We start from the raw sequence: 18,895 nt of genomic DNA on the forward strand, positions 1-18,895 counted from the left end.
GGTTAAGAGAGTTGCTTAGCTTTGTCACCATAGCATGACTGGCATTTCTCAGTTTGTGGGGGATATACACTGAATGGAAAAGAAGAAAAAAGATTTTTGTGAGTTGAATCATTGGAAAAGTTGAGTAGGAAGTTATTGCTTAGTAACTAACAGTTTTGAACTAAAGTTTAAACTCAGGGTCTGGGCTCTGTCCCCAAGCTCTTTCACTCAAGGCTCGTACTCTACCACTTTGAACCACAGCACAATTTCCAGTTTTGTGGTGGTTAATTGGAGATAAGCAAGACCTGGGCACTGGTGGCTCATGCCTGTAATCCTAGCTACTCAGGAGGCTGAGATAAGAGGTTCACCATTCAAAGCCAGCCCAGGCAGTAAAGTCCCTCCAATTAACGACCAGGAAACCAGAAGTGGTACTGTGGCTCAAAATGGTAGAGTGCTAGCCTTGGGCAAAAGAGCTCAGGGATAGTGCCCAGGCCTGGAGTTCAAACTCCATATCCAACAAAAAAAAATTTTTTAAGAGTTTCACAAGGACTTTTCTGCCTGGGCTGGCTTTGAACCATGATCCTCAGATCTCAGCTTTCTAAGTAGCTAGGATTACAGGTATGAGCCACCAGCACATGGCTGAGGTGTTTCTTTGGTTGGTTTTATTTGTTTGTTTTTGTTTCTAAATTGACCCATCTCTTGTTAGATTATTCCCCTAACAGGTTTCCCTGGGAAACAGCACCATAATTATTTTCTTAAAATATAAGCAGATTCTAAACATGCCTTTTTTTTTTGTCAGTCATGGAGCTTGAACTCTGGGTCTGGACGCTATCCCTGAGCTCTTCAGCGCAAGGCTAGTGCTCTACCACTTAAGCCATAGCACCACTTCCGGTTTTCTGGTGGTTAATTGGAGATAAGAGTTTCATGGACTTTTCCTGCCTGGGCTAGCTTTCAGCTGTGATCCTCAGATCTCAGCCTCCTGTACTCAGGAGGCTGTAGCTAGGATTTGGGGCATGGGCCACCAACGCCAGCTATGCCTTCTTTGTTTAATGCTGGAACTGAGATTTGAACTCAGGGCCTGCAGGCTATCTCAGATTTTACACTCAAGGCCACCATTTGATCCACAGCTTCACTCGCAGCATTTTTGGTGGTTAATAGGAGATAAAAGTCTTAGGGACTTTTTCTGCCTGGGCTAGTATTGAACCTTGATCTTCACATCTCAGCCGCCTCAATAGCTAGCATTGCATATGTGAGCCACTGTGCATGGCTTAAACATGCCCTCTTTCTTTTTTCCAGTCATGGGGCCTGAACTCTGGGCCTGGGCACTGGTTCCTCAGCTCTTCAGCTCAAGGCTAGTGCTCTACCACTTGAGCCATGGCACCACTTCTGGCTTTTACTGCTTATGTGGTGCTGAGGTATCAAACCCAGGGCCTCGTGCATGCAAGGCAAGCACTCTACCACTGAGCCACCTTCCCAGCCCCTAAACATGCCCTCTTAAAGGTACAACATGTGTGATTCCCATGTCCTTTGATCATTTTAGTTTGTGTCAAGTAAAAGAAGCCAAGAGGACAGTGATGGGCCACTGAAAGGAAAGCTATCAAGTTCAGGGCTCATTCAGTGTCTGAGGGATCTGAGCAGACATCTTGAGTGGAAATATCCTTATCAACTTCCCTTTTCTGCCCTACATTGTATTTAGTCATGTCACAGAAGCACTTCAACAGCAACCTGGTTGGGAAGATGCCAGTGGCGACCGAGGGTCTTGGGTACAGCCTGCTGATGCAGGAGTATCAGAAGCCAGCCTGGGGGATGAAGAACCTCACATCCCATCTCTGTTATCTATGTCTACAAGGAGTCATATGGACATCACCATTCCACCCTTACCTCCAGTAGCTCCAGAAGTTTTACGGGTTGCTGAACACAGACACCGGAGAGGTCTTATGTATCCATATATCTACCATGTTCTCACTAAGGTTAGCTGACAGATCAGTACCTCCCTGACTGCTTCTTACCCATACTTCATCCTGTCTAAGTTACCAGAAAAGAACATCTGACCATTGGAATCTAAAGGGAGGTAAAAGAAGCATCACGCTAAAAAGTCTCTCCTTGCATAAAGGGCCTCAGATGATTCCAGACCAGCAGGAGATGGGATGATACAATAAACAAGGCTTATAAAAGAGAAATGTAACTCTGAGGTGTGTGTGTGTGTGTGTGTGTGTGTGTGTGTGTGTGTGTGTGTGTGAGAGAGAGAGAGAGAGAGAGAGAGAGAGAGAGAGAGAAGGAGGGAGGGAGGGAGAGGGAACGAGAACATCCCTGGGCTTGAGTCCAGGGCCTCATGCCCTCATCTCAAGACTAGAGCTCTACCACTTGAATCACACCTCCACTTTGGGGTTTTTGCTTGTTAATTGGAGATAAGAGTTTCACGGATTTGTTTGTCCAGTATGGCTTTGACCCATGATTCTCAGAACTCAGCCTCCTGAGTAGCTAGGATTATAGGCAAGAGCCATCTGCCTTCAGCAAATTGTGTTGTGTGTGCACACGTATGTGTGTGTGTGTACACACACATGCCAGTGCTAGGGCTTTAACTGGGAGCTTCTTGCTCTCATTTGGCTTTTTCGCTCTACCACTTAGTGCCAGAGCTCCACGTGAGACCATGAGACTTTTGAGTCCACCAAGTTGATAAGCACTGGTTCAAGAGATAGAACATGGAAGAGGCTTTGTGCCTTTTTCCTTGTCTCTCCTCTATTTCTATGAAGCTGTTTCCCTCCTTTGGTCTTACCATATAATGTATCTCCTAACATAATGTCTAAGATGGGCTCTCCTCAGTAGTCAGCTGTAGCTAGTCATAGCTGGGACTTTAAAATGAAATCTAATTTATAAAATGTCTGTGGGCCTTTGGACGTCTTACAGCTTTTAATCTGAAATTCCTTTTTTCTACAAATAGAAAATTGATTGACCAGGCTTCAGAGGCTACAGTTCATTATGTGTACTTTTATGCTCAGTTCCTAACCTTGAAGGAACTCATTTTTTTTCCTTTCCCTGTACCCTTATTAGGGTGAGATTAAGATCCCTGTATGTATTGAGGATGAATGTAACATGGAGCTTCCTCCAGCTGCTCTCCTATTCCGGTCTGCTCGTCAGTATGTGTATGGAGTCCTTTTTAGTCTGGCAGAGACACAGCGAAAATTGGAACGCCTGGCCATACGTCGGCGGCTACCTGTGGAAGGTAAGTATACTTCTAGTTCTCTCAAAGCTTGACACAATGGGAAAAAAGCCGATGGAAGCACATTTAACTTTTGGCTATGAAACAATCTGTAAGAAAATGCATCATAACCAGGCACTGGTGGCTCACACTTTTAATCCTAGCTACTCAGGAGGCTGAGATCTGAGGATCGCAGTTCAGAGCCAGCCCAAGCAGGAAAGTCTGAGACTCTTATCTCCAATTAACCACTGGAAAACCAGAAGTGGTGCTATGGCTCAAAGTGGTAGAGTGCTAGCCTTGAGTGAAAGAGCTCAGGGACAGCACCCAGGCCCCTAGTTCAAGCCCATGACTGACAAAAAAGTGCATCATGCATCCATGTTGATATAGAAAGTAAACTAATGTAAGCCTCCATTTTGTAGTCATAAAGTGTTCAGAATGACTACTCCTTATAAGAACCATGCTGGGCTTTGCGAATGTAGAAGTATATCTGACATAGTCTCTCCTCAGATAGTTGTTTGTTTGGGGATTTTGTATTGCACGTCATTAAAACTGTTGGGTTTTAAGCTTAGATTACTTTTTCTAATGAATATGTTCAAAAGCATACTTTAGAGCCAGGCAGTGGTGGCTCATGCCTGTAATCCTAGCTACTTGGGAAGCTGAGATCTGATAATTGTGGTTCAAGGGAGGAAAATCCATGGGACCCTTATGTCCAATTAACTACCAAAAAATGGGAAGTAAAGCTATGGCTCAAGTGATAGAGTGCTAGCCTTGAGCAAAAGAAACTCAGGGACAGCACTCAGACCCCAAGTTCAAAGCCCTGGGACTGGCCCACACAAAAAGGATACTTTAGGAATATGGATATGGCTCAAATGGTAGGCCACATGCCTGCCAAGTGTGGGACAGCTGAGGTCAAACCTCCATACCATGAAAAAAAAACACTTTAGATATCTTCCCCCAGGAAGATAAATTTACTATGTAGTCCTTATTTCTCCTTATAAGTAGTACTAAAATTCCTGGACATTATGTATGAAACAACCAAAAAAGAGACAGGCACACAAGCAATATATACTGGTGCAATAGTGAGGTCTTTGGGTTTTCTTTTTGCCTCACACATTTCAGACTTGGTATAAGACAAGCTGGCAAGCAGCCTGGAAATTTCAACAGCAACAAATCAATAAAAGCCCACCAGGCCAGGTGCCAATGGCTCACGCCTGTAATCCTAGCTACTCAGGAGGCTGAGATCTGAGGATCACGGTTCAAAGCCAGCCCAGGCAAGAAAGTCCATGAGACTCTTATCTCCAATAAACCACTAGAAAACCGGAAGTGGCTCTGTGGCTCAAGTGGTAGAGTGTTCGCCTTGAGCTGAAGAGCTGAGGGACAGCAACCAAGCCCAGAGTTCAAGCCCCACAATCGACCAAAAAAAGAAAAAGAAAAAAATAAATAAAAGCCCACCAGAAGCCTGTTTTCTCTTGCCAAAGGACCAAAAGTAGCAACCTAACAACACAGAAAATTGTAGATAGTAATTGTTGTACTCCAGCGAAACACCACAGAATAAGAGGTGGCTTCCCCTCACCCCCACCAACAGAGGCCTTATGAAAAGCCTATACTTCTACCCTTACTTGGGCTATGATGAGGTGCTTACTCAGCTACTGCTCAGAGTGTCACACAAGATCACATGAAGGATCAAGACATGTACTTCTACCATGAGATAGTATCCGCCTTTACACATTTGAAGACTCAGAATAGATCTGCCCAAACACAAGATCTAAATGAGATCCAGAGTGTTTTTAAATAATAATCACAATTGTTGGCCTCAACTGAAAATTGATTGTCATATTAAAAAACTAGGAAGGTTTGAAATTCAATTCAACACCAAGATGATAGAAGTTTAAATGACCTGAGACGGATTTCAAAGCAAACACGATTAAATGTTTTAATAAACAGTTGTAAATATACTTGAAAAAATTGAAAATACAAAATCTAAGCTGAGAAATAGATTTAAAGACAAACAAATGATGCTAGGCACTGGTGGCTCAGGCCTGTAATCCTAGCTACTCAGGAGGCTGAGATCTAAGGATCATGGTTCAAAACCAGCTCAGGCAGTAAAGTCTAAGATTCTTACCTCCAATTAACCAGGATAAAGTCAGAAGTATAGCTATGGCTCAAGTGGTAGAGTTTCAAGCTTGAGGGAAGAAACTAAGGGAGAGTGCCCAGGCCCTGAGTTCAAGCTCACTCTTGTGCTCTCTCTCTCTCTCTCTCTCTCTCTCTCTCTCTCTCTCTCTCTCTCTCTCTCACAGACACACACACACACACACACACACACACACACACACATACACACATACACATACACATACATGCACACATGCAAAGACAAAGGTAAATGAACTAAAATATATAATAACAAAACCAAATTCTTAATAGATGGGTTAGGGGCTGGGAATGTGGCCTAGTGGTAGAGTGCTTGCCTAGCATACACGAAGCCCCAGGCTTGATTCCTCAGTATCACATTAACAGAAAAAGCCAAAAGTGGTGCTGTGGCTCAAATGGTAGAGTACTAGCCTGGAGCAAAACAAGCTCAGGGACAGTGCCCAGGCCCTGAGTTCAAGCCCCAGAACTGGAAAAAATAAAATAGATGTGTTAAATGGCAGAGTGGCAATGAACTTAAAGACTGAATAATCATGAAAGTCGAAAAAAAAAAAAAAAAGAACAAGGGCCTGTACAACTATAAAATGATCTAGTATATGTATCATCAGAAGATGAGAAAGAGGGTGACATTACTAAAATATGTAATGCAATAATGGCTGGAATATTCTCCAATTTGACAGTAAACATCCTACAGATTCAAGTAAATTACAAATAGTATAAATCCAAGGACAAATGGATTTATCTCTGTCAAGAAAAATCATGGTCTAACTTCCCAAAAATCAAAACAAAGAAAATGTATTGAAAGGAGGCAGATAGAAATGATTATTTATAAAGGGAAAATAATACAAGTGATCCCTCATTTAGAAGCCTTTGAGTTCAGAAAGAAGCAGCACAACATTGAAAGCAAAGAATTGTCAATTCAGAAATTGTTTTCCAGCAAAAGTGTCCTCTTATGAAGAAGAAATCATATTTTCAGAAGGAAAACAAGGACAATTTTCACAAGTAGACCTACCCCCCCCAAAAAAAAATCACTAAAGGTAGTTCGTTTTGTAGAAGAATGATACATGACGAAATCTTTCAAAATCAAGAAGGAAGAAAAAATTCTGGAAAGAACAAAAAATATCAAAATGATAAGTACAATAAAGTCTTGAGTTTCTAAATGTATATTTCACTGAATTATAAATTTGTGTTTCACTGAATTAAAAGCTATTATACTATTTTTGTTTTGTTTGTTTTTTGGTGCTGGTATTGAGGCTTGAACTCAGGGCCTGAGGATGAAGAGAAACTGCATGTTGTTAGGGATATAAAATGGTACTACTAATTCAGGGCGATAATTTTCAGTTCCATTCAAAACTGAAAATGGATACACCATATATTCTAGCATTTATATTCTTGGGTATTTATCCCAGAGAAATAAAGACTTGTTTTCTTTTTTTTTGACTTGTTTTCAATTAACTTGGTCACAGAGCAGCCTTCTTTCTTTTCCCTTTTATTTTCTTTTTGGGTGCCAGCAGTGGGACTTGAACTCTGGACTTGCGCTCTAGTTTACCTTTCTTTGCTGGTGTTCTAGCCTTTGAGTCACACCTCCACTTCCAACTTTTTTTTCTGTGGGTCCTGGGCTTGCACTTAGTGCCTAGGTGTTATCCCTGAGCTTCTTTTGCTCAAGGCTAGTGGTCTACCATTTGACCCATAGTTCCACTTCTGGTTTTTGATAGTTTATTGGAAATTAGAGTCTCATGGACTTTATTGCCCATGTTGGCTTCAAGCTGTGCTCATCAGACCTTAGCTCCCTTAGTAGCTAGGATTATAGTCATGAGCCACTGGTGCCCAGCTACTTTCAAGTTTTTGTGGTTAATTGGAGGTAAGAGTCTCTTGAATTTTCTGCTCAAGCTAGATACAAACAACCCTCTTGTCTTATCCTCCTGAGGGCCTATCTTCTTCCTTCTTCCCTGTCCTCCTTCTCTCTTTCTTCTTCATTGTTGTCCTCCTCCTCCTTCCTCTTCTTTCTTCTTCCTCTTCTTTTTTTTTTTTTTTTTTTGTCGGTTGTGGGGCTTGAACTCTGGGCCTGGATGCTGTCCCTCAGCTCTCCAGCTCAAGGCAAGCATTCTACCACTTGAGCTATAGTGCCACTTCCAGTTTTCTGGTGGTTTATTGGAGACAAGAGTCTCACAGCCTTTCTTGTCTGGGCTGGCGTTGAACCATGATCCTCAGATCTCAGCCTCCTGAATAGCTAGGATTACAGGCATGAGCCACCAGCACCCGGCTCCTCTTTTTTCTTCTACTTCTTCTTTCTTATTCTTTTTTTCTTCTTTCTTCTTCCCTTTTTCCTCCTTCTCTTCCTTTTCCCATCTTCCTTCTCCCTTTTTCCTTTCATCCTCCTTTTTTTTTTTTGGATTTCTTTTTTTTTTTTTTAATTGTGAAAAAACTGTACAGAGGGGTTACAATTACATGGGCAAGATAATGAGTACATTTCTTATCAAGCATTGTAGCCTCCTCCTTTGTTTCCCCTTCCCATCCCTTCCAAGCCTCCCCCCACCTACCCAATCCTCCCCCCACCCCCCCACCAAAGTTGTAAAGTTTGTTTTCAACATGACAACTTGTACTTCTCATTGTTGCAATGGGTCCACCTGTATCCTTATTTAAACGACTTGTTTTTCCCCTTCCCCTCCACAAATTATACCGATATCAAATACAGTGAAAGCAGGGGTTATACTGTGGGGGAGGGACATACAAAGCAACAAAGAAATAATCATATAAATGTGTTAGAAACAAATGCATGAAAGAAAAAAACATTTAAATACATATCTAAGGGTTCATTTTCCTAACATCAACTTATCTGACCTTTTCTGCTTGACTCATACATATACTAACTATTGCAAATGAGGGAAACCATGGGACCTATGTTTCTTTGGGCTTGGCTTACTTCACTTAATATAATTTGTTCCAAGTCTTTCCATTTCCTAACAAATGGGGCAATGTCATTCTTTCTGATGGAGGCACAGAATTCCATTGTGTATATATACCACATTTTCTTGATCCATTCATCTACTGAGGGGAATCTGGGTTGGTTCCATATCTTAGCTATGGTAAATAATGCTGCAATAAACATAGTTGTGCTGGTAGCTTTAGTGTGGTCTTGTTTGTAAACATTTGGGTAAATGCCCAAAAGTGGGATTGCTGGGTCATAGGGGAGCTGTATGTGGAAGAGAAACTTCTCTGAAGAAGAAAGAAGGATGGCCAATAGACACATGAAGAAATGCTCAACCTCCCTAGCCATAAAAGAAATGCAAATGCAACATTAAGATACCACCTCACCCCAGTTAGAATGGCAAAAAATCAAGAACTCTAATAACAACAGATGCTGGAAGGGATGTGGACAGAAGGGAACCTTACTTCATTGTTGGTGGGAGTGTAAACTTGTTCAACCACTTTGGAAAGTAGTATGGAGATTCCTCAAAAGACTCCACATAGAGCTCCCCTATGACCCAGTCATCCTCCTTTTTTTAAAAACTTCATTTTATAGCTGAGCCTTAGCCCCAAAATAATCAATGGTTAGACAGGTATATACATGCCACAAAATACTACTCAGCCAAAAAGGAATGAACCACTGATTTTCAATGTGGATTGATTAAGGTATTAATATTGAGTGAAAATGACAACCTGAAAGGATTTTATTTTTTATAACATTCCCAAATTGACAAAATTGTAATGATAGAGAATAAAACAGTATCTTCCATGAGTGCTAGAAGGTGTTAGGTGTGCAGAGTGGAACTTTTTGTGGTTATAGAATAGTTCTGTGTGAGTGTGCGTGTATGTGTGTTAGTCACGTGCATGCACACAGGTGTGCACCAGTACTGGGGCTTGAACTCAGGGCTTTGCTTCACTTTTCCACTCAAGTCTGGCATTTTACCACTTGAGCCATACCTTTACTTCTGGCTTTTTGGTGGTTAATTGGAGATAAGAATATTTCAGATTTTTGTCTGCCCAGGCTGGCTTCAAACTTCATTCCTTAGATCTCAGCCTTGAGTAGCTAGGACTGCAGGCATAAACCAACAGTGCCTGACCCAGCTTGCTTTTCTTTTTTTTTTAAACTAGTACTTGGGCTTGAACACAGGTCCTTGTGTGCTCACACAGCTTGCTTCTCATTGCTAGTGTTCTACCACGAGTCATGCTTAGCTTTTAAAAAATTGTTAGTGTTGGCTGGGAAGGTGGTTCAGTGGTAGAGTGCTTGCCTTGCATGCCTGAGGCCCTGGGTTCGATTCTTCAGTGCCACATAAGCAGAAAAAGCCAGAAGTGGTGCTACGGCTCAAGTGGTAGAGCACTAGCCTTGAGCTGAAGAGGTGAAGGACAGTGCCCAGGCTCAGAGTTCAGGCCTTTTGACTGGCCAAAATAAAAATAAAAACAAACAAAAAATTGTTAGTGTTATTATAAAGGTGATATACAGAAGAGTTACAGTTATACAAGACAGGTAAAGAGTACATTTCTTTCTTTGCCAGTCCTGGGGCTTGAACTTAGGGACTGGGCACTGTCCCTGAGCTTCTTTTACTCAAGGCTAGCACTCTACCACTTGAACCACAACACCACTTTCAGCCTTTTCTGTTTATGTGGTGCTGAGGAATTGAACCCAGGGCTTCATGCATGCTAGGAAAGCACTCTACCACTAAGCCACATTCCCAGCTGAAAGCACATTTCTTTTGGACAATGCAGCCCAGCTTTTTTATGGTTAAATGGAATTGATGTCTCCTGGTCTATTGTAACCAGACTGGATTCTAACTGCAACACTCCAGGTCCAGCCTCCTGTGCAACTGGTATTACAGGTCTTAGCCCCCTGATGCCCAGCTAGTTCTGTACTTGATTACAGTGATGATTACATCAACTTACGCAACATAAAACTACACAAACACATATTTCCCCAATATTAGTTTCCAATCTTTAATGTTTTATTATAATTATTGGGTTTTTTGCCAGTCCTGGGGCTTGAACTCAGGACCTGGGCACTGCCCCTGAGCTGCTTTTGCTCAAAGCTAGCACTATATCACTTGAGCCACAGAACCACTTCTGGCTTTTTCTGTTTATGTGGAACTGAGGGATTAAATCCAGGGTTTCATGTATGCTTAAGGCAAGCACTCTACCACTAAGCCACATTCCCAGCCCTAGTTTGACATTCTTTATTCTTTTGAGATGTCCCATAATCTGTTACGAATCCAGATAATCACATAATTTCTCCTCATACCTTTTTTCTCGTATTGCCTGTTAGAATTACTTTAGGAATGAGTTAAGAGATATGTGACACTTGACCTTAATTTCTTCCTCTGCAAAATGAGAAGGATGGCTTATGATAATATAGTCACAATCATTCTTTCTATGGGCTTTTATAAGATATCAGATTCTATACCTAAAGTGCCCATCATGTATTAATTACCTAATGCATATTCCTCCTCTGTGATTACTGCTAACAATAAAAATTATTGTGAAGCTGGATGCTGGTGGCTCACCAGCTGTAATCCTAGCTGCTCAGGAGGCTGATGTCTGAGGATCACAGTTGAAAGCCAGCCTAGGTAGGAAAATCTTTAAGATTCTTACCTCCATTTAACCACCAGAAAACTGAAGTGGCGCTATGGCTCAAAGTGCTAGCCTTGAGCAAAAGAGCTCAGGGACAGTGCCCAGTCTCTCAGTTCAAGCTCCACAACTGAAAAAAATATCATTGTGACCTAATCTGAAAGATATAAGTAGGGCTTGGAATATATCTTAGTCTAGAATGCTTGCCTAGCATGCATGAAGCCCTGGGCTCAATTCCTCCAAACCACATAAACAGAAACAGCTGGAAGTGGTGCTGTGGCTCAAGTGGTAGAGTGCTAGCCTTGAGCAAAAAAGTTCAGGGACAATGCTCAGGCCCTGAGTACAAGCCCCAGGACTGGCCCAAAAAAAGATGTAAGTAAACATAAACATCTTTAACATAAATTTATTTTAAAGATGTTGAAGTTAGTAGATCCTGTCTCGTGTAGCCAGCTTCAGAAATTTTCAAAATCTCTACAGCCTAATTTTCCTCAATTTCTGTTTTTCAGTTCCTTCAGTGATTCTTAAGGAATGGTCTGCTTATAAAGGGAAGTCACCTCAAACCCCTGAGCTGGTATCTGCACTGACATTTCGAGAATGGACTTGCCCAAACCTCAAGAAGCTCTGGCTAGGCAAAGCAGTTGAGGACAAGAACCGCAGGATGCGGGCTTTCCTGGCCTGTATGAAGTCAGATACCCCCAGTATGCTTAATCCAGCGAATGTCCCCACCCATCTGTTGCTCATGTGCTGTGTACTCCGGTAAGCCATGACTTTTACAGATTTATTATTGTTCTTCTAAAGGTGATATACAAGTGACTTACTTTTTGCTTGGCTCTCTACCTCAGAAACATTGGGATTATATTTTTGGCTGCAGTAGTGCTTGAACTTGGGGCTTGGGTGCTGTTCCTGAGTTCTTTTGTTCTTGGCTAATGCTCTACCACTTTAAGCCACAGTACTACTTCTGCTTTTTGGTGGTTACCTGGTGCTCAGTGACTTATGGTCTTTCCTTTCTGGGCTGGCTTTGAACTATGATCCTTAGATTTCAGCCTAGTAACTAGGTTATAGGCATGAGCCACTAGCACCTGGTTTGGAAATTATTTTTCTATGAATAATCTCCTCAATGAATAATCCTGTCATCATTAGTCCATGCCTAAACCCTCACTTGTTTGGCTTTAGTTTAGTTTTTGTCACCTTCAATCCTCACTGCTGATTAGTTCTCTTTGATGTATGTCCTCCCAAGCCATCCTCCATATATTTTTTTAGATGTATGTATATCTATGCACAGATTATAGTGGTTTTCTTTTTGGTGCTGGGATTGGAATGCATAGCCTTACATATAGTATGCAAATCTCCAGGTTATAAGATTTACTGTACAGGTTGGAATGTTTTAGGGTTTGTTTGTTTGTTTTGTTTGTGATGAGGCTTGAACTCTGAGCCTGGGCCCTGGTCCCTCAGCTCTTCAGCTCAAGGCTAGCATTCTACCACTTGAGCCACAGTGCCACTTCCAGTTTTCTGGCGGTTTATTGGAGATAAGAGTCTCACGAACTTTCCTGCCTGGGCTGGCTTTGAACTGCAATCTTCAGATCTCAGCCTCCTGAGTAGCTAGGATTACAGGTATGAGCCACCAGCATTGGACATTTTTTGTTTTTGTTTCTCCTATGTCAGCTTTCAGGCTTCAACTCAGGGCCAGAGTGCTGTCCCTGAGCATTTTTGCTCAAGGGTAGTGCTCTACCATTTGAGCCATAACTGCATTTACCACTTTTGGCTTTTTTGGTGGTTTGGTGATAAGAGTCTCACAGAATTTCTTTCCTGGGCTAGCTTCAAACCTGGATCCTCAGATCTCAGCTTCCTGAATATCTTAAGGATTACAGGTGTGGGCCAACAAGTACCCCAATCATGTGTCAGTTTTGTGTTTTGTTGTTGATGTTGATGTTATTTTTCCAGTCCTGGGCTTAAACTCAGCATAGGTGCTGTCCCTAAGCTTTTTGTTCAAGTCTAGTGTTCTACCACTTTGAGTTACAGTGCCGTTTCCAGCTTTAGGTAGTTAATTGGAGATAATAGTCTCAGGACTTTTCTGCCCTGGCTGGCCTTGAACTTCGATCCTCACATCTCAGCCTACTAAGTAGCTAGGATTACAGTTGATTTATGTGGATTATACCCGATATATGTGTCAGGTTTTGTGTTTTTTTTTTTTTTTTTTTTTTGCCAGTCCTGGGCCTGAGCACTATCTCTTTTGCTCAAGGCTAGCACTCTACCACTTGAGCCATAGCACCACTTCCGGCCCTTTCTGTTTATATGGTACTGAGGAATTGAACCCAGGACTTCATGCATGCAAGGCAAGCACTCTACCACTAAGCCACATTTCCAGCCCTGTGTGTCAGTTTTTAAACAACCTCCTACCAAAGCAATTTCATTTTTTCAGAAATAGCTTTCTGACTAAGATCCTACAAATAAAACCATCCTAATATTATTGGATTAGTCAGATTGTATATCTGTAGCATAACTGAGACTTCCTGAAATGTAATAATACCTTTTTCCATCTTTGGTGCCCCCACCCACCCACCACCTGCACACTAGGGAAGTAAAGTAAGGTAGAGTTTGATTTTTTTCTTTTATTTTTTGTATCTTTCCATAATTTTCAGCTGTCCTGCAATCTCTTTTCATGATTCCCAATGTTCTTCCTCTCTTGCTTTTCAGAACGTAGTATACCCTTTGTTACCTGACTCTTCTCATTCACGGAGTCAAAATAGAGAATACTTCTAATCTGCCATCTTTTCCACCCTCCTCAATTTCCTTATAATTTTATATCTTCCATGTCAGATCTTTAATGTAATGGGTATTTATTTTGTGAATGATGAGGGAGATTCTTACTTTATTTTCCTTCATAACTAAGAAGTTCCTAAGTCCCATTTATTAAATGTTCTCTTCTTTTCTTCACTGATTCTTAGTACCACCTTCTCACATACCAAGTTCCTACACATATATTAGAATCCATTCCTGGATTCTATTTTGTTCCATTGCCCATTTGAGCCCTCACAGTATCACGAATGAGAATTTATAAGTTTCTTAGATATTATGTAAGGCATATCTCATGAAGATTTTTGCAATAGGAATAATAGTTTTATTCCTTCTACTGCCTAACATGTCTGAGCCATGGCCCCACATTGTCCTAGATTAACTCTATAATTGTATATTTTGTTTTTCTTCTTCCTAAACCTCATAATAGTAGTTCATTTTTTCCATTTATTTCGTTCTCTCGGCCATATAGAATATATCCAGGAACATGAAAATTGCCTAAGAACAGTAAAAGTAATTATCATAAAGACTATGTTCTAATAGTGTAATAGGGACTATATACTTACTGAGGAGAATTCCTTAGTCTCCTGTTCAGCCTGTTTATTTTTTACATGAATTTTACTTTATTTAAAACATGTAAAAGGAGTTAATTCCAAAATCACACAAAATATAATAAATATAAAACTTTCTTTGTTAAAAATCAACTGGGGAGGGGCTGGGAAGGGTGGCTCAGTGGTAGAGCGCTTGCCTTGCATGCCTGAGGCCCTGGGTTCGATTCCTCAGCACCACATAAGCAAAAAGAAAAAAGCCAGAAGTGGCGCTGTGGCTCAAGTGGTAGAGCGCTAGCCTTGAGCTGAAGAGCTGAGGGACAGCGCCCAGGCCCAGAGTTCAGGCCCCATGACCGGACCCAAAAAAAACAAAATCAACTGGGGAGCTGGGAAGGTGGCTCAGTAGTAGAGCACTTGCCTTGCATGCATGAGGCTCTGGGTTCAATTCCTTAGCACCACATAAGCAAAAAGAAAAAAGCCAGAAGTGGTGCTGTGGCTCAAGTGGTTGAGCGCTAGCCTTGAGCTGAAGAGCTGAGGGACAGTGCCCAGGCCCAGAGTTCAGGCCCCACGACTGGACCCCCCAAAAAAAAATCAACTGGGAAGGTGGGGCTGGGAAGGTGGCTCAGTGGTAGAGTGCTTGCCTAGCATGCAGGATGCCTGAGTTCAATTCCTCAGTACTACATAAACAGAAGAAGCCAGAAGTGGTGCTGTGGAGCAAGTGGTACAGTATTAGCCTTGAGCAAAATAAGCTCAGAGACAGTGCCCAGGCTCTGATTTCAAGCCCCAGGACTGGCAAAAAGAAATATCAACACTCTATATTCTCAATTAAAGGCTAAATTTCCAATATCACCTCTATTTGGTCAAAAATTAAACATTTACAATAATCAGCTTACTAAAAGTGGTATTTGAAATACTTAGAAGAGAAAACTAACTCATTCTTGTGCTTTTATTTCTATCAAAATATCTATGCCTTCTTTTATTCACAGAACCAAATGCTTCTGTTACTAAAAATACATATCTAACAGGGCACTGGTGGCTCATTCCTATAAGCCTAGCTACTCAGGAGCTGTGATCTGAGAATTGCAATTTAAAGCTAGCCCAAGCAGGAGAGTCAATGAGACTTTGATCTCTAATTAACTACCAAAAAGGACAAAAGTGGAGCTACGGCTCAAGTGGTAGAGCATTAGCCTGAGCAAAATAAATTCAGGGACATTGTCCAGGCCTTGAGTTCAATTTCCAAGACTAGCACAAAAAAAAAAATCCAAAGCTTTTATATCCTTTTCAGTAATTTTAGAATTACAGCTGTTTGGGGGAAGACAGAGATGTCCAAACAAACACATCCTCTTAAAATTACTGGAGATGACTTTGTTTTTTCATTTATTATTAATTTATTTATTTATTTTCTACTGGTACTGGTGCTTTAACTCAGGCCCTCCCCTTTTCCCTTAGCTTTGTTGCTCAAGGCTGGTGCTCTACCACTTGACACATACATACACATACATAACTCCACTTCCAGATTTTTGGTGGTTAATTGGAGATAAAAGTCTTAGAGAGGGCTGGGGATGTGGCTTAGAGGTATAGTGCTTGCCTGGCATGCAGGAAGCCCTGGGTTTGATTCCTCAGTACCACATAAACAGAAAGTCCAGAAGTGGCGCTGTGGCTCAAGTGATACAGTGCCAGCCTTGAGCAACAAAAGCTCAGGGACAGTGCCCAGGTCTTGAATTCAAGCCCCAGGACTGGCAACAAATAAAAGAGTCTTAGAGATTTTCCTGCCTGGATTGATTTTGAACTGTGATCCTTAAATCTCATCTTCCTGAGTAGGTAGAATTACAGGCATGAGCCCTAGCACCTGTCAAGATGATTGACTTTATAACACAACATTTCAACTTAGATTATGAAATCCAATGCTCATATTAATAAAAATTCCAATCGCCACACCTAAGGTGGGTCATCTTTTTCTACATGAGAACTTGCGTAGGTCATGCAGAAGCCACAGTAGAAACCTTCCTGGGATGTAAATTTTAATGCTAGACACTGCTCTATACAGTGTCTTCCAACCTGATTTGGCTTAGTTTCTTCAGGAAGTGTGATCCTGGGGCTTGAATTCAGGGGGCCAGGGCTCTTGTCTCTAAGCTTTTTTGCTCAAGGCTAGTAGTACTCTACTACGTGGAACCACAGCTCCATTTCTGGCTTTTCAGTAATTAATTGGGGATAAGTGTGACAGACTTTCTTGTCTGGCTGGCTCTGAGCAGCAACCCTCAGATCTTAGCCTGTTGAGAATCTAGGATTATAGATGTGAACGACTGACATCCTGCAGGAGTGATATTTAATGCATTGATGGAACTATGTTCAGATGCCCAAGGATGTGGTGTCTGGGAAAATTCTGAGGCACAATGTGAAGCAGAAGAGACTTAGTTTAGATATGGAAACTGGAGACCCATTAGACACACTGTGAGTCTTCTTTGGTAATGGCCTTGAGTACAGAAGATTATCAGGAGCCAGGCATCAGTGGCTCACCCCTGTAATCCTTGCTTCTCAGAAGGCTGAGATTTTAGGATCACAGTTCAAAGCCAGATAGGGTAGGAAAGTCTGTGAGACTTTTATCTCCAATGTTCAGTAGCTCAAATTGGATTGATTGTTTTTTTTTAAATAATTTTTGTACCTCATCTTTCATTTTTTGGTAGCTGATAAAAATTTCTATTTTTTTCAGTGCAACTCTTTGTCTCACTACTAAAGGCCAATCATTAGCCTTCTGGGCAAGGCCAGTTCCTTGGGTTTTGTATAGCAGTCTGTACATGGTCTCTATCACTTCCAAGTTTCACGTTTGTTTCCATATTCTTCTGAGCTAAAAAGGTCTGCCATAGAATTACAAGTAGATGACCCATACAGTTTAAAACAGCAGCTCTATTTTTTTTTTATTTTGGTCTATCATGGGGCTAAAACTCAGGGCCTGGGTGCTGTCCCTGAGCTCTTTGGCACAACACTCTGCTCTACCACTTTGAGCCACAGTGCCATTTCCAGTTTTCTGGTAGTTAATTGGAGATAAGAGTCTCATAGAGGGCTGGGAAGGTGGTTCAGTGGTAGGGCTCTTGCCTTGCATGCATGAGGCCCTGGGTTCGATTCCTCAGCACCACATAAGCAAAAAAAAAGCCAGAAGTGGCGCTGTGGCTCAAGTGGTAGAGTGCTAGCCTTGAGCTGAAGAGCTGAGGGACAGTGCCCAGTCCCAGAGTTCAGGCACTGGTACCCAGGATAGCAGCTCTATTTAATTCTATCTTTGTCTCTTTGGTATAGGATTCTTCCTCTAGTGAAGAAATACTGAAAGCAATCAATTCTTGATCAAGAAATGAAATTCTTTGCTCAACAGTGGGGTGACTCACACCTATAATCCTAGCTATTCAAGAGGCTGAGATCTGAGCATTACAATTCAAAGCCAGCCCAGGAAGGAAAGTCTGTGAGACTCTTAAACTCCACTTAACAGCAAAAAAGCCAAAAGTGGAGCTGTGACTCATGGCTTAGCACTAGCCTTGAGCAAAAATTCTAAGGGACAGTGCCCAGGCCCTGTGCAGTACCTGCACAAAGAATATATTCACTTAATATTTTCTTTTGTGTAAAAGGTACTGGAAAAACTGCATATTTTTGTAAAAGTATTGAAGAATATAATACTATGAGTATAAGCTTCATGGAGACACATTTGTTTCTTTGGTATGTTGAGAAATATTTTTGTTTTCTGCGGGCAGATCCAGTCATCCAATCTCCCATAGCAATTGCAAAAGCCAGAATACCTGAGGAACTAGTTCAGCACTGAAAAATGTAGAACAGCTGTTGTCATTCTTCTATGTAGGCATCTCCCTCACAGCCCCCAGGAATAGTGAGAAGTCACTGCTTGAGGCATCTTAGGGCACCTCCTGTTATCTCTCAGCCAGCATAAGCACAATGGGATGCAGAGAATCCTGTTTATTCTTACTTTAGACACACTTATGACAATTTAGTCATAGAACTTTTCAGTGTGTAACAGATTAGGAGCAGCAAATTGTAGGTAAGACAGACAGCTAATGTTAGAACCAGTGCCAGTGACAGCAGTAATAAGTGATAGGCTACTGTTTGAAAGCAAAGAAAAAGAAAGATTATTTGAAAGCAAAGAAAAAGAAAGATTATTTAGCTGAGTGCCGGTGGCTCATGCCTGTAATCCTAGCTACTCAGGAGGCTGAGATCTGAGGATCATGGTTCAAAGCCAGGAAAGGAAAGACCAAGAGACTCTTATCTCTTATCCAATTAACTGCCAGAAAGCTGGAGTGGCTCAAAGTGGTAGAAAGTTAGCCTTGAGCAAAAAAACTCAGGGACAATGCCCAGCCCCTGAGTTCAAGCCCAAGAACCAACATCAAAAAGGAAAAAAGAAGAAATGATTCCAAAAAGAAGAAATAAGGGCTGGGAAGGTGGCTCAGTGGTAGAGTGCTTGCCTCGCATGCATGAGGCCCTGTCAATTCCTCAGCACCACATAAGAAGAAAACCCGGAAGTGGCACTGTGGCTCAAGTGTAGAGTGCTAGCTTTGAGCTGAACAGCTGAGGGACAGTGCTCAGGCACACACACACACACGCACACACACACACACGCGCACACACACACACACACACACACACACACACACAGAAAAATCTCGAAAGTCAACAC

General features: G+C 41.7%; 1 protein-coding gene across 2 annotated transcripts in view; it reads left to right on the plus strand.

Annotated features, from left to right (window-relative positions):
* Fam120c (family with sequence similarity 120 member C) overlaps positions 1-18,895 on the plus strand; it is a 113,730-nt gene that overhangs the window by 61,782 nt on the left and 33,053 nt on the right. The window contains exons 8-10 of one of the 2 annotated variants that reach the window (XM_070040402.1): positions 1,676-1,949; positions 3,031-3,202; positions 11,392-11,641. In XM_070040402.1, coding sequence (XP_069896503.1) covers positions 1,676-1,949; positions 3,031-3,202; positions 11,392-11,641 — 696 coding nt within the window. Of the gene's footprint in view, positions 1-1,675; positions 1,950-3,030; positions 3,203-4,297; positions 4,987-11,391; positions 11,642-18,895 lie in introns of those variants that run through there. The other variant, XM_070040403.1, reaches the window with a different exon arrangement.

This window comes from Dipodomys merriami, unplaced genomic scaffold, assembly GCF_024711535.1.
Source record: "Dipodomys merriami isolate MVZ:Mamm:240054 unplaced genomic scaffold, mDipMer1.0.p SCAF_3, whole genome shotgun sequence".
NCBI lineage: Eukaryota > Metazoa > Chordata > Mammalia > Rodentia > Heteromyidae > Dipodomys > Dipodomys merriami.